A 14,839-nucleotide genomic window follows, 5' to 3' on the forward strand; every position below is an offset into this window, starting at 1 on the left:
TGGAAATCCTGTTGGGAAATAGATGGGACACAAAGAGACTCAAAATAAAAGACTTACTTGTAACTTTGACTGTCTGCCTTTGCACTTTTGATGGAAAGTGAAACATTTTCTTAAGGCTAATGATTGCATGAATTCATCCGTGCGACAAGCAACTGTTATAAATGGCCCAAATTTTCAAGAGGAGGAACCCCGCAGTGTCCTAACCTTGTTGCAGTGTGTCATATATAAACGTTGCATTCATGAGCTTCCTGGAATGCCTGCAATAGTGCTCACAATAAGTAACACAAACACAGTCTCCTTAATACTCCCTCATCAAATAGTGTTTTTGTGCATGCAAGGACACACATTCTCACATGTAGTCACTACCTCCCTCTCTCTGCCCGTAATGCTCACACACACACACACACACGCGCGCACACACACACGCACACACACTCGAGCATGTGTATATAGAATGTATTTTAAATCACTCATGTGTAAACAGTTGCTGGTGTTTGCACAGGCCACCTGTTCTTCCTGGACACAAACAAAGCTTTTGGCGTATGATGGGCTATGTTAACAGTGTGGCGTGCGTAGGGGATGCCTTGCGCAAGACAAGCCAATCCACATGGTGCGGGCCCGCATCAGATGGTTGGGCCCCCGCAGGCCCGCTGCCAACGCCAACAGAACTCACACAGATCTCAAAGAATGGATCTTTTTGGTATGGTGACAACACACTGACATGGTTTGTGCAACTTCCTGTCCCACAGTGCAAAAAGGCAGGATCGCCCTGTAAACTCCCATCGCTATTTCATTTAACTCAGCGAGGGCCTTTGCCTGCATTTGCATGATATGAACGATGCTCCTTATTCGCAAAGTGGCGCCGAGATGGCAAAAACGGGGGGAACTGGAGATGTGTCGACTTTCACTTGCCAAAGCACTCGGAGGCACTAAAACAAAAGACATTAAACGAGTCATCACAAAACCACAGCAGGAGTCGGGTAATGCCACTTACAGTATCTCATTAAGCTATGGCATCTACAGGAAAAAAATGACAAACAAAGAGTATAATCCAAGGCACATTAACTGGGCTGATAATTCAATGAGCCCTCATTTGGCAGCCATCTTGCTTTCGTGATGGTCTTTTTTTTTTTTTTTTTGCCACGGCAACACACGCGCACACACATGCATATTCTTCTTCCTCGACCCACCCCCTCTCTCTTTCAAAAACAACAAAACATCCACCATTAGACAACGGGGTACCAACGTAATTAGAAAATGACTTCCTTTGCAATCCTAGCTAAGTAGTTTACACACTGTAATTACAGGGACAAAATCATCTTTTCGTCATTCCACTGATTGAGCTCATCAACCCAGTGGGATCTCAGGACTGTGCTCAGGCAACATCTGGGCTAAAAGAATTAGCCCCTGAGTTGAGCAGGCCTTACGCGATGGCAAGCGACGCACGCCGTCCGTCCGTCCGTCCGTCCGTCCGTCCGTCCATCCATCCATCCATCCATCCATCCATCCATCCATCCATCCATCCATCCATCCATCCATCCATCCATCCATCCATCCATCCATCCATCATGGGGACTATCCTGTCTATCGTTACAGGAAAGCTGGAGCCTATCCCATCCAACTATGCGGGAACGACACAAAACGACACCCTCAATCGGTCGCCAGTCACACCAGCATTCACATTGGGCCGTGGGAACCGCTACGCTATCATCTGCGTCTTGAAAATGTGCTTTTTTCGGTAAACATGAAACTTTGGAGAGCAAGGTCACCGCATAGCGACTATCTCCATATCACACCTCCAGTGGCATATCAAACTTTGACTCCCCATACTCCAAATTGTCAATAGGCGCACCGGCGCAGCTCGACCTTGGTGCACAATGACTTGCCTTTTCATGAGAATGTCTGTTTATTCTAATTGTGTGTTTGCAGCCTTGACTTTCTAACAAACACGCGTGGTGTTGAAGGTGAAGTGCCTTGTCGGCCTGTGTCCTATGTGCAGCGGCTCTGTGTTGGCAACAGAGGCAAGTGTTTAATGTGGCAGCTGTTAGCCTCGTGGATTTTCACTAATCACTCTCTCCTGATTACTCTGATGAGTGTATGATGCTCTTAAAAAATCAACCCGCAGTGGAAATAAAAAAAAAAAATAAAAAAGAAAAATAATTATCATCATCTCCCTAAGTAGTGCAGCTGCACCCGCCTGCAATAATTACAACTAGAACACAAGCGGCTTCTCCCATCACTTACAACCACTTATTATTAGAGGTAACGTTAATTGGTGCAGTGGTGGGCGACAATTCTTCACGGGGTTTGTCGTAAAAAGCCAAACCTTGAAAGTTACAGCACATTAGTGGTCTTCAAGCCAGGGTAGGGTATTAAAGACTGCACGCAAGAAGCGCCAATAGACTGAGCCGGGGGGGTTGTAGACGCCCTATCAGTAGTAGCCCCTTGGTTGCACGGCTGCTTTGCCCTCGCTTCACCCTTCCCCCACTCCGGGTATCAGCCTGGCAGAAACAATTAACATTTTCATAAAAACAATTCCCTGCCTCCAATAGTCCGATGTAATTTGTTTTCCATCTCTGTTCATTAATCATTGTTTAAATCGGTGAGCCATCCCCTCCACTCTGCCATCTGCACTCAGCTGTGTTACAGATATGACACCTTCCGCCTTAATGGGAGCTGACAGGCAGGAGAGGAGGCCTGTGGAAAATAGCTTCCTGTGTGTGCACTTCCACCTCGCATAGTGCCAGCAGGTGAGAAAGGGGGTATCTAATAGCTTCTGATTAGTCTCAAATGCAAACACGTTGCCGCCGACAGCACGCAACACTTACACTTCTGCATTTAACACTGTGTGAAAAGATTGCAGCGGTGAAAAGGAGTGAAAGAAAAGTCAGACTAATAACAATGCATTCCACATTTTGCCAAAGTTCTTTCACGTTTTACCCCCACCTCTCTCCTCTAGTTAAATTAGTGCAGCGCTCCTACAATATGCTATTGTTTTCCTGGAATTGGGAGCAAGGTTATTAATTATTCACTGTTGTGTTCTCATATCATGGGGCTATGCTTTTCACTGTATTGCCTCATAGATCAAATACTTAGGGCCATGGTACTCGGGCGAATTTCACCAGGCAAAATCCTAAAGATATTATTATCGCAAAGCAGCCATTTGGGAGATTAAAAGTTTCCTGAAGAGTTACTAGAGTGGCTAGAAAAGGTTAAGATGCTCTCTCTAATGTTGCCACAGTATGAGAAAGACAAATAACTTAGTGATTTTAAGCCAAGAGTCTAAACAGCTTAGGCATTTGTTTGGCGAAAGAAAAGCCGACTCAGTGAGGTGCCAAAAAGTTCATCTGGCCTGTTGATTTCAGCACGGATTACTGCTATTCAAATCATGTGCCCCGTGTTCAAACAAGTGTGACTGTCAGGGGGGAGAAAGTTGCCAAGCCCAGCTTTTGTCGTCATGTACGCTTATGTGAGTTTACTGCGGCATAATGAGAAAGAGGCTGTAATGATACACTTTCATGCCCTCCCTCTCCACCCATTTGCCTAATTTCCTCATCACTTTCAAACCACACAGTTTTTCGATTTAAAGATCATCAAAAAGAAAGAGTGCGGGGAGCTCGGTATCACTTGTAGCTCGCTTCTCTTTTCGCACAATAAATTATGTCACACGCGGAAAGCCTTATTTCTGGGATTGTCACAACTATTCTAACAAGGGCAACGGTAGAGTAAATGATGTGCATATTCAAAGCTGAATATTTCATGTTGATTGATCGCACTGACTTCTACCCACCTGCTCCTCCTCCTGTCCCACTGGAGCTGGCATGAGGAGAATTCAGTAATTGAGAGGAGCAGAGCGTGGTCTCCCTTTGCTCATATATGACAGATGGGGCATCATCGCTTCAAAGGAGAGCATTTGGAAACAGGAGGAAGGGGGACAAGAGGCTAAGGGGGGGCTTTGAAAAGGGGGCTGTGCCACTCCGTACAGGTGACAGGGGTGGAGAGAGGAAGACTGAAAGCATGTGCCTTGAAAAAAAGTAATTATTTTTAGGGGGGTTAATATTGAATATTTCTGTCTAGATGCTTTCCTGCACTGCCCCCCCCCCCCCCCCCCTAACTTGTTTAAAGCATGTTTAGAATTCTACTTTACTAAATGAAACACTGGCATCGCATGATTATACTTGTAAAAAATAAATATTTTTTTTTACAAAGGGTCGCATGTTAATTAGTATGTGGGCATCAAAGAATTACAGTTACAGAAGCCCACCACTAAGATTTCAATCTACTTTGTAAAGTCACATTTCATTAATACGGAGGCAGTTTTTCAGAAGCAAGCAACTTGATGACGAGTCTTACCTGACTTGGACAGGTGGCGTCAGCTCAAAGGATGGATGGTGAATGATGAGGAGCGGACGCTTTCTCGCTATAGAAAAGGCGGAAGTCAGAGAAATACGGAGAGAATTCCCCTAGAAGAAATCAAATCAAAGATTGAAGTCTTCACCGTGAGGGCATAGCGCTATAGTACTCTTCGCTCCTCTTTGTATTTCCGTCGGAGAAGAGGAGGTAATGAAATGTTCCAAAAGGACTCGGTATACTTGGTATACTAAGAGCCGTGTGTCTCCCTCATCTGGACGCTGACGTGGAAGTGGAACAGACGTGCGCCGTGCGTAAAAATGTGCGGCGGCGCGTCCACGGCGCCTCATCCATCCCCGCTCACATGCGTCTTTTTGAATACATAATGGGCTATTATGCGTGTCACATTTGATAAGGCGATGAGAAGAAATTGGACGCCGAATGAAAGCTTTGCTTCAAGAGTAGGCGGGATTCTACTTCTGCGATTTTGGAGCGCTGTCAATAATGAAATGAAAAGATTTGGACTAAATTAGCGTTGACGTTGCAGCGAAGTAAACGCGTCCCTTCAAGCGTTTGAATAGTATGACGCTTACATGCAGACAATTAATATATTTTCACCTCACAAATCAATCTGACCTTGATTAACAGTGCCGTGAGTATAGAACATGTCTTTAGCCCTAATACACTCTTTTTTTCCGCTTGCAACCAAAACGTTCACATTTCTTTACGATAGCAACGCTTACTTTTGACTGACGGCAATGGTGGAGAGCAACAAAATACGAATACTTCCTTACTTTACTCAAGTAGATTTTTCAGGTACCTGTAGTTTGCTTTCTTTGAGTATACATTATATTTTTTCTGACAACTTTTACTTTTGCTGCATTTGAAAACAGATCTGTACTTTCTGGTCCTGACTGTCACAATAAGCTTATTTCTTTTTTCTTTTTTTTCGAACTTTGCAGATGACAACATAAAAAGGAGATAAACAGATGGAAGTAACGAAGTCAACCTCAGTGGAATTCCCTATTGAGATCTTGGAATTTTTTTAAGACAGAAAGAGACTAATATGACATATGGAGGAATGGGAATTAGGGAGCATTAGCAACAGGAAGTGATTGGGACAAACAATGTATTCCCCATCCAGAGCCCTTTTAAAAAGTTGAATCTGTAGTTAAGCTTTCATATTTTTTCTGTTTGTTTGTTTGTTTTAAACAAGTATCTGCACTTCCACCTTCACCTGGAGCTTGAGTCTGTCAACCTGCATTGCACAACATTGAAAAATGTAGGTTACAAAATGCATGCATCTTTTCAACCAGTATTGCGTTCAATACCACCTACCTCAGGTACACCCTGAACTGATTGCCAGCCAAGTGCTGGGTACATCTAGACAACTATTCACACTCACAATCAAACCTAGGGACAATTTAGAGTGGTCAATTGGCCTAGCATGCATGTTTTGGGAATGTGGGAAACCTACGAGGCATAGAGAGAACATGCACACTCTTCAGAATCAGAAAAACAATGTTTCAGGAAGATGGTCTTTTGATAATTACATCCAAAAAGAAAAATACAGAATAATGGGTTTTATGGGGCCTGAACAGCACCAATTATGGATTTCCAATTGGAATCACAATAATAAATGGATAATTTCAAAGATGGCCCAGATAAAAAAAAATCAATGAAAAAAGTAGGATTTGTATTGTCATTCCGAAGTTTCAATTAATATTTTTGCATTTGACTAAGAGCTTGATCTGAAATATAATTCCTTTAATATTATGTTCGAAACAGCTATCTTTGAATGCATCCGGCCTGGGAGACAATCTGAATAATCTTTATGAATTTCTGGCAACCTATGAAATTTACTTGAGGTCCACTGAACAGCACAGCACGATAGCCTGAGATGTATAAATCATACAAAAGAAAACATAACATACTGGAAATTAACTTCATTTAATTTATTCATACCTTTGAAAGCATGTTATTGATGCACTGAATCTTCATCTTTTTGTAGACCCCGTGAGCCTTCAACAAGTGGAATGCCATTTTCAGCAAGTGACAAACTAGCAGCTCACTGAGATGGATAATAACATGTGGATTTTGCTGCTGCATAGTTTATACTCCACCAATGTACAAAGCATATTTTTGTCTATCAAAATAAATCAATCAGAAGTGAGTCCCCAGTTTTTTCACTTCACATTTACGCATGACATTATTTGGAGGACAACTTTTTACTTGTACTTGAGTCCGATTATTCAAAGGAAACCGTTCTTGAGAACACATTTTGGTGCTGCACATTTATTGAATTGTTTATCAGAAGAGCTTGAGCCAAAATAATTGGTCAGTTTTGCATTGAATTTGATTGTGAAATGTTGCCAAGATGTGATATCACCTTGTATCAGAGGACAATGGATCACCTGAGCATGTCCCGCCATGTCCACCTGATGCTCAACTCCTTTACAGGCAGTGTCAATGCTGGAGTTATGTAAAACTTCAGCGTTAAATACTATTTTAAATCACAAGCTAAAATAAGCAGAGAGACTCAACTGCTCTTCGATGCCCTTGGCATTTGCAGGTTTAGATTCCTCTCTCAAGCCTGAGCACCTGTCTGGATAACAATGTGTGTTTGAATCCATAATCACACAACATTTAAACCCCCCCCTTAATCCTTGAAATGTAGATTTTGTGCGTTTCATCCCAGTTTATGGGCTCATTTTCTTTGAAAAGTAGTTCTGCTCTTTTGGAGCATACACCTTCGGAGATTAACCAACATTAAGTCCATTGATCTGTGTCTCACCAGCACAACGTTAGCATGTTAAGCATTGCCTAATCTGTCTCATGCTACCTGGATTTTCATGTTGGTGAAATAATCCAGACGATGGAAAATAAGGGCCGAGTCACCTCAGAATCTGTTTAAAAGCTTCTTATCAGAGACCTGCACTCCCACCATTAAACTAAAAAGGGCAATGATATAGACTTTCAAGCTCACAAGCTACGGATTTAATCAAAGCAGCTTGGGATAAAATGAAGTTTGGTGGTTTGTGTGCGAGTACACACGCATGTCTGAAAACAATACAAATTGAGCCCACAACCATTTCAAGTCGTGTCTGGGCAATTATCAGCCTCAAAATCATTAGAGGGAGGCTGAAGACATTAGGAAGTGTCATTGAGTAATAGCAAGTGCCAGGTAGTTACACAACATGAAACCATTCTACTTTAAAGGATTAAACAACTATTTGGAACTGTGAAACTTAAATCTTAGAAATAACTACAATAACAAGAGCTCATGAGTCTTTACTTTTCCAAGTCATGAGCCTCAAATCTGAAGTTGTTTTCTCTGGCTTGTTTTCGTGAGACAATTGTAAACTAGTACACAATTGTGCATTCTTGATCATCTTTGTACTCGTATAAACACTAGTTTTTAGCGAATGTTTTTCCTGTAGTGCTTGGTTACTGTTTTATTTCAGAGTAGTGCAGAATAAGGAAAAAATAATGGCATTTATCTCACGTATGTATGGCAATAGCAGTTTGAAGACCAACGGTTTACATTCAGAATCAACATTCTTCGTTAATACGCATATCATTTTGGTTTTTGCCAAATTGTCACGACAAGCCATCTGCAAAGATCAGTCCAAACAGGTGAACGCAAAGAATTTCCTTCCGGCAAAAATAGGGAAGAATGACTTCTAAAGCAAAATCATTTATTTTCCTTTTACATGAATCTTGTTATGTCTCAACATAAAGCTAGTCATAACCAAACGTTAACGCACATTCATTAAGCAGGTCAAGAGCAGGAGAAAGGTGAGCTATAACTGACACATGATTTATAATGTGTAGGCCAAAGAGGCAAAGCTTACAGTCCTACAAAACAACCCATACCAAAAAGAGAACCAAGGCAGACTCACCATTTAAAATGTTGGTTAATTATTATATTGACAGAAACCGTGTCCATTTCGAAGGGTAGATTGAATGCTGTTTAAAGTAAGTAAAGAAGTGTAAAAGATGCTTTGTATTGCAAATAAAAAATCATTTCTGATGCATCCTGGCAGCTTTGAACTTGGACACCCGTTTTACAGGCTGCTGCGGAGCTTCCATGTCAGGCGCCACCTCCTCCAGTTTCCGCTCCATGATGGTTGGCAGCGCCGGAGGACCGATGGTAAGAAAGGGAACGGCCAACGGCATCGAGTCTTTTTCCACCACTGTACCCGAGAAGGCCTGAACAACAAAGACAAATAAAACATTGCAAATTGCCTGTTGATCTGCCTCGCAATTAACTCAAGTCAGTACCAGCTATTTTCAGACCCTTTTTAGCCGAAATTTCAAAACAGTGTGTGGAGTCTGAAAAAACATTTGCCATTACGATAATGGAGGGCACCCTTGATAAGACATTCTAAACTGTCAGAGGTCACAGGACCCAAAAGGTATAAAGATCACAAATCAGTGAGCTAAAAACTTCTTCACCTCAAATTGTTCTGCAGGATGCGATGGTATTCTCTTGGAGCTGTCGTCCTCGGCAAGGCTGTCGCTGTTGTCGCTGGGTGTGCTCTCATCGTGGCTGAAACTACGGCCCATCATCCGACGCTCTTCCATGTCTGCTGCGCTGCTCTCGCTTGTGTCGCTGCACACGCTATTCTCGCGGCTACGTGATTTTAAAATGGACTTCTTGGGGATGGGCTCCCCGTCCTTCACATCCACAAACAACCTGATGGGGAAATAATATATAAACTCAACATGTCCAGAAAAAATGGTACTAAATGTAGTTTCACAACACAGGCATGCTGGTTCCACCTGTAGATGTCTGCAGGTGTTTGGATTTTGTGAACTTCGTGATGAGAGTGTCCGTTTTGGTGACCGTTTTTCTTTTTCCGCTTTGAATGTTCCTTTATTTCTTTCCGTTCGCTAAACTTCAGAGTGGTGTTTTTACTTGTGTTGATCCTCACCTAAAACAGAGCGGGATCTGGGTTTAGCCTGGGAACAAATTTCCAAAACAACTTCCCAGTTATCACACTGACCTTTTTGGGCTCAACTGTGTGGGAGAAATAAATGGTTGGCAGATTGTGGTGCTCTTCGTCTTCTTTTACTTCTCCACTCGAGGGCGCATTAACATGGTGTTTCAGACTAAGTCCATTCACCGGAGCAAGGGAGTCCGTCTCAATCTGCTCCTCCGAGGAAGAGGATGATGTGTCCTCCCCGCCAACGTCTGTATTATCGGACAAGCTAAAGAAACAAACTGTAATGAATGACCAGAAAAGAGCACACCATTGTTACGTGAAGCCACAGATGTGGTCATGTACCTCTCCCGCTCATTTTGTCGTTCCTCGAGTTGCTCAAGCTCATTCAATCGAGCCCACAGCTCCTCCTGTGTCATGAAACTCTTTGCGCTCCTGTTTTGTTGGGTGTCTTCCCCACTTCCTTCGTTCTCCTCTTCCAAATCCAACACGGTTTCCAGTTTAGGCTTGGAATTTGGTCTGTGAGCCACTCTACGCTTTCCTAAAAGTAAATGTTTTCATAATATCTTGACATTTAAAGATGATTGAATTTTGTGTGAAATTCATCAATGTGCTGGCAAAGATGATACCTTGTGTGACAGTGGCCTCGTCCTTTCCAATCACCTCTCTGATGTCAACATAGTTCCCTTTTTCCTAAAATACAAGCAGGGTCTGTAAACGTATTGGCTTTCAGGGAAGTTTCTATACTGTGTTGATTTCAATATAAAGCAACGTACATTTACAATATTTTCCCAGTCCTTCACCATTCCTACTCTCGCTTCAAAGTTTGTCATTGTCTTGGACAGGCCACAAAGTTCATTCTTTACATCTGCAACAAAAGGTTAGTTAGAGATATTAAAATGGGCACACTGATGAAACGTCTAGCTGTGGGGTGAGGAGAATTAAACTAAACATTTTACAGAATGATTGAAATGCCTAAAATCCGCTGCAAGAGGAGGGCGGGGGCATTATGACACTAAACGGTACAAAATATCCTCTGGCCCGAATACCACTCCGGATCATTAAATCTTCACAACAATTAAGCCCTTTTACAAAACGCAAGCAGAGAGCCCTTGTTTCCATGGCAATGGGGAGCCCCTTCAGTGTGTGCATCAAGTGGAAGTGAGGAAAGGTCAAACAGAGAAGGCCTGACAAGTCCATCGCTGTCTGACACATTTCAGCTCGCGATGTTTGCATTACAGCACTTAACTCTGTAATAGCGGGGCAGGAAGGGGCATAAGATTTGGTGATACATTTGGGGGGGGGGGGAACAGATGACTGAATGGCCTGTGGCAGGACATTTCTGCTTCACTAAACACTTAATATTCTCATCAAAGACTGTCACAAGAACCCCATCCTAATCATTCACATTATTATTCTCAATTTCACTATCCGCACAAAGTACACAAATGAAGAAGAGGGTGGAATGAATTGCAATTACAGCAAATACATACAGTAGTGAAAAATTCACATTACACAAAAAAATTATTTAAAATATAGCTGCGAGCAGCAATGCTCAGGCTCCTTGCATCCACTTCATTAGGATGATCCTTCAAAACCATCGTCAAACATTGACAGCATAATGTACACAAAAACTGTTGAGGGTTAATGTTTTCAGACTTTTCATTGGGGTGCTACAGAGTGTGTGTGTTCTTTTTAATATCAACTGGGGATTAAAGATTGGGAAGCACTGCCACAAATAATTCCACTTGAATGAGGTTGCAGTAATGTCAGTCTTTTGGGCAACAGTGCTATTGTGATTGATATAACAGTGCCCTCTGCTGGGTACAAAGTTTTTGTTTTTTGTTTTTTAGACTAACGTGTGCCATGTTTTCTTTCACGGGGGGTGCTTAACAAGACTCACACTTCATCCTGTGGTCGACAATTTTCTCAGCTTGCTTGGCGGAGCACTTAGCGAACCAGTTGTCACCAAGCAGCACGGTGACCTCATTCGAGTGCACCAGCTTCCCAGGCATGAAGGCCATCGGGCCAAACGGCACCTGCTCAGAACAGGGATGCAAAAAGTCAGCAGAAGTTGGGAGACATGATTGCAACCAAAACACAAAGCCAGATTTACATAAATGCATTAATTTGAGTGTCCCTCTTACGGGTGTATAGTATTCACAGATTCTAACACTCACCATGATGTCATAAGACAGTCTATCCGGAAGCGTTTTGAGGCGTTCTTTCAGGGCATCATAATCACCTGACACCTTTTCCCTATAGATTCATGGACACAGAAGTAATGAGTGGCAAAAAAAAAAAAAAGTACCCACTTTGTTTTGGCTCAATTCAACAACAATGCGAGGGGGAAAAAGACATTTTGTACCTTACTCATCTGGCCACATGAGGTCACTGTAATTCATTTGGATTTGTGGCTAATGAAAACAAGTTTTCTTGTCTAAGTATGATCGGCTGGCTGAACTGAGCCCACTAGCTATTTCCATTTTTCAAATAAATTAATATTCTTTTTTTAAATGTATTGATCTGACCAAACCATTGGTTAAATATTTATGATGACATGAATTGTAATACAATTCGTAAATGAGATTAAATGATTTCAAGTCAAACTAATTAAATGACATTTTGCATCTTAACTTCCATTTTTTTAAACCATATCTACAAATGACCTGGCACATCTCTCCATTATAAATGTCGAATGTGGCCTTTTGGCACAAATGTTTGCCTACCACTGATCAAGCACAATTGTCTTATGTTGCGGAATTTGGCTACTTTCAGCAATCTGAAGAGAGCACAGAGTATGGCCTGAATTTTGCCAACAGAATCAATAAAGTATTTATCTAACTAGCTACCTTACATTAATAACAACAACAATAAGGGGGAACAATTCAACAATTGTATGCATTGCAGATAATACAATTTATTTTCTTTTAATATAGATTTTCAACTACAGTTTTCCAGAACCGTTCAGCACCGCCCTACAGTGTCCAGTCACTTCAAACACATTAATTGTAATGAAATTAGACTGCAGTGAAGACTCAATCAGTAATGGTTCACTCGCAGGTATTTTTACTTCATCTACCAGATTGTGGCTCCCCGTGCTTGACTAACACCTACTCCCTATCGTCTGGTCACATAAAGGAAAAATTTCAACATAAAGGAAAAATTTCAAGTCTGCAGGATATTATTCAGGACATCTGGATTCCATGAGTAAACTGCTTTGCAACAGCTTACTGAACAGAGATGTAGTATATTGACTGCATATTTGTGATCACGCTGGTGTTCGCTAAATTAATACATAGAGTTTAGGACAGGTGGTAATACACCGGATTGTGTTATTCCTTTAAGATTGTTCCTTACATTAAAAAAAAGAGAAGGACGATGACAGCCAATCACAGCTGCAGGAATTGGTGGCTGATTTAAAGCCTCCTAATACTGCAAAACTGCTCAATTCTATTAATTTCTTTTTTTCCCTCCTCTTTCAAATTCATTTATATTCATTGACATCTAGTACCTAAATAGACATTTTTGTTATGGAAATTTGCTTCAAAAGGGTTTTCCTTGTTTTAATCCAACTTTTCTGTAAATTTGTTTATTCAACTTTGCATTATGTTCTACGAGTGTCTAGTGTGTCAACAGCTCAACATTGCTATTAACTACCCTTATTTTTATGATACTCACCAATGCTGAATCCGACGTTCACAGTCTTTCACCACCTATTATTATTAGGAGAGAAATTCATAACATATGATGATAAACAATTGTAAATGCAGAATTGAAAATACATTTCTGGAAAATTACCACTTTTTACTTGTTGACTGATAATGTGGAACAACTGTCAATTCATACACTGTGAAATGTAATCATTAATTCATTCTATATTGATTCATGCTGAAAGTTGACCTGCTACTGGTATCCACAGCCGGAATGTGGTTGGGGAAAAAAAAATGTTTCATAAATACAGTTACTGCCTCAACATAGGGTGCACCTTAAAATCCAGCAAAAGATGAGTCTATAGTGTATCTTCACAAAGAATGACCCAGGAAGAGGTCTTCAATTGCAGATTTAAGAGGTGTGGAACTATTAAATGATCATTCTTTTGGTCTTCTTCAAATTCCTGTTTCACACAAAAGACAATCATACTAATTTTTGAAGGGAACATGGAGACACTCATTCACACTCACATTCTCAACTATTAGATCCCTTCATTTTAGAACTCCAGATTAAAAAAAAAAAAAAAAAAAAAAAGCGTCAGAACTGGGGGGAAGACACGGACCGAGCTGCATGATCGACAATCGTTCAATCCATCAAAATTAACGCAAATACGCGTCTTTATGATGCACTGTAAATACACTCTTTTTTGCTCTTGATTCCCTGTCGGCATAACTGCTATAATAACGCCTTTTATAATTTGTCATTCAGCAGCGTTATGACCACAAACAAACACACAAAGGAAAAAGGCAAATAACAGCCGCTGAAATCGTCATTTAGGTGATAATTATACTGATGACCCAAGACAAACAAATTGCGCCATTATGAAATTATCGTGCACGTCAACGCCAATACTAGTAGGCGTGGAAAATAGTTTGCACTCCCAGAGCAGGGGCGTTTGCATGCTTAAGAGTTGCACGCTACGTTAGCTGACTTAGCTAGTTAGCTGACTCGTTCACTTTTGTTTACCCACAGCAAACACGTAAAAGTGAAACTGGCAGCCTTGTTTCAACTTGATTAATTTCACGTCAGGTTTAAATGAAACGAAACAGGACTCTTATTCATTTGCTTTTTGGGCAAAATGACTGACAAGTGAGTTCAAGTGGCATGTTATGGGAAGGTTCTAGAAAATGGAACGTCATTGGTACAAATCTGACGTGACATGACGGTGTGGTAACTGGTTTAGCAAGTCGTCTATTTATCTTGCACAAAGGAACGAAAGCTCATGCAATCGTGGGAAAACCCCCGTCTGGTTCACCGCATGGTCAGCTAGTGGGACTTTGCTCGCCTTTAATATTCGCTTTATGTGCTTAACCATTATTACGTACAAGTTACCTTTTCGTGTTCCTCTCGGAGCCTGGTCACTCCGCCGGGGTCCTCCATGTTGATTTTTCTCGTTTCGACCTTTATCATCCCAAGGGCACAAGCTTTTTTTGGGGGGGATACTTTTGGTGAGCCAGAAACAAAGCTCAGGGGTTGTTTTGAGTCCTAAAGAAATGTTTATGAATGCAGCAGGAGCTTCTCCTCGGACCCACTTTAGTTGAAGTCATCAACGTGACAGCGGCGATTATCCACACTTTCGGAAGTAATAACATCTCACACTCTCATTTCAGGATCCCCGCATCATTCCCCTTAAAAAGAAAAGGTTTTGAGACGATGTCCAGCGGAAATATTTCCTCTTCGACGTCTGCACCACGAGCTACAGAATGACACTGACTGGCGCTGTAGTTAAAGCAAAACATCCTGTTTTATTTGCGAGCTCCTTTCACAATAAATTATATTTTAAAGAACTGGAGGGGGAAAAAATGACTCCGACGAATTCTTCACCCAAA

The 14,839-nt window shown here is 41.5% G+C and overlaps 1 protein-coding gene and 1 long non-coding RNA gene across 2 annotated transcripts; one reads left to right on the forward strand and one right to left on the reverse strand.

Moving 5' to 3' along the window:
• Window positions 1-2,615: 2,615 nt before the first annotated feature.
• On the forward strand, window positions 2,616-6,518 carry LOC119124416. The gene is made up of 3 exons (XR_005098270.1): window positions 2,616-2,750; window positions 5,313-5,632; window positions 6,362-6,518. It is a non-coding gene; the product is annotated as an uncharacterized LOC119124416 (long non-coding RNA).
• A 1,499-nt stretch (window positions 6,519-8,017) lies between these two features.
• Window positions 8,018-14,767, reverse strand: uri1 (URI1 prefoldin like chaperone). Its single transcript, XM_037254365.1, has 11 exons — window positions 14,343-14,767; window positions 12,978-13,012; window positions 11,477-11,555; window positions 11,200-11,335; window positions 10,073-10,164; window positions 9,926-9,989; window positions 9,642-9,837; window positions 9,360-9,564; window positions 9,136-9,287; window positions 8,809-9,049; window positions 8,018-8,562 (listed from the first exon to the last, which is right to left on the reverse strand). The coding sequence occupies exons 1-11, from the start codon at window positions 14,418-14,420 to the stop codon at window positions 8,374-8,376; spliced, it is 1,467 nt and encodes a 488-aa protein (XP_037110260.1). The 5' UTR covers window positions 14,421-14,767; the 3' UTR covers window positions 8,018-8,373.
• Between the last annotated feature and the right edge of the window lie 72 nt (window positions 14,768-14,839).

The sequence above is a fragment of the Syngnathus acus genome, chromosome 6 (assembly GCF_901709675.1).
Source record: "Syngnathus acus chromosome 6, fSynAcu1.2, whole genome shotgun sequence".
Classification (NCBI taxonomy): domain Eukaryota; kingdom Metazoa; phylum Chordata; class Actinopteri; order Syngnathiformes; family Syngnathidae; genus Syngnathus; species Syngnathus acus.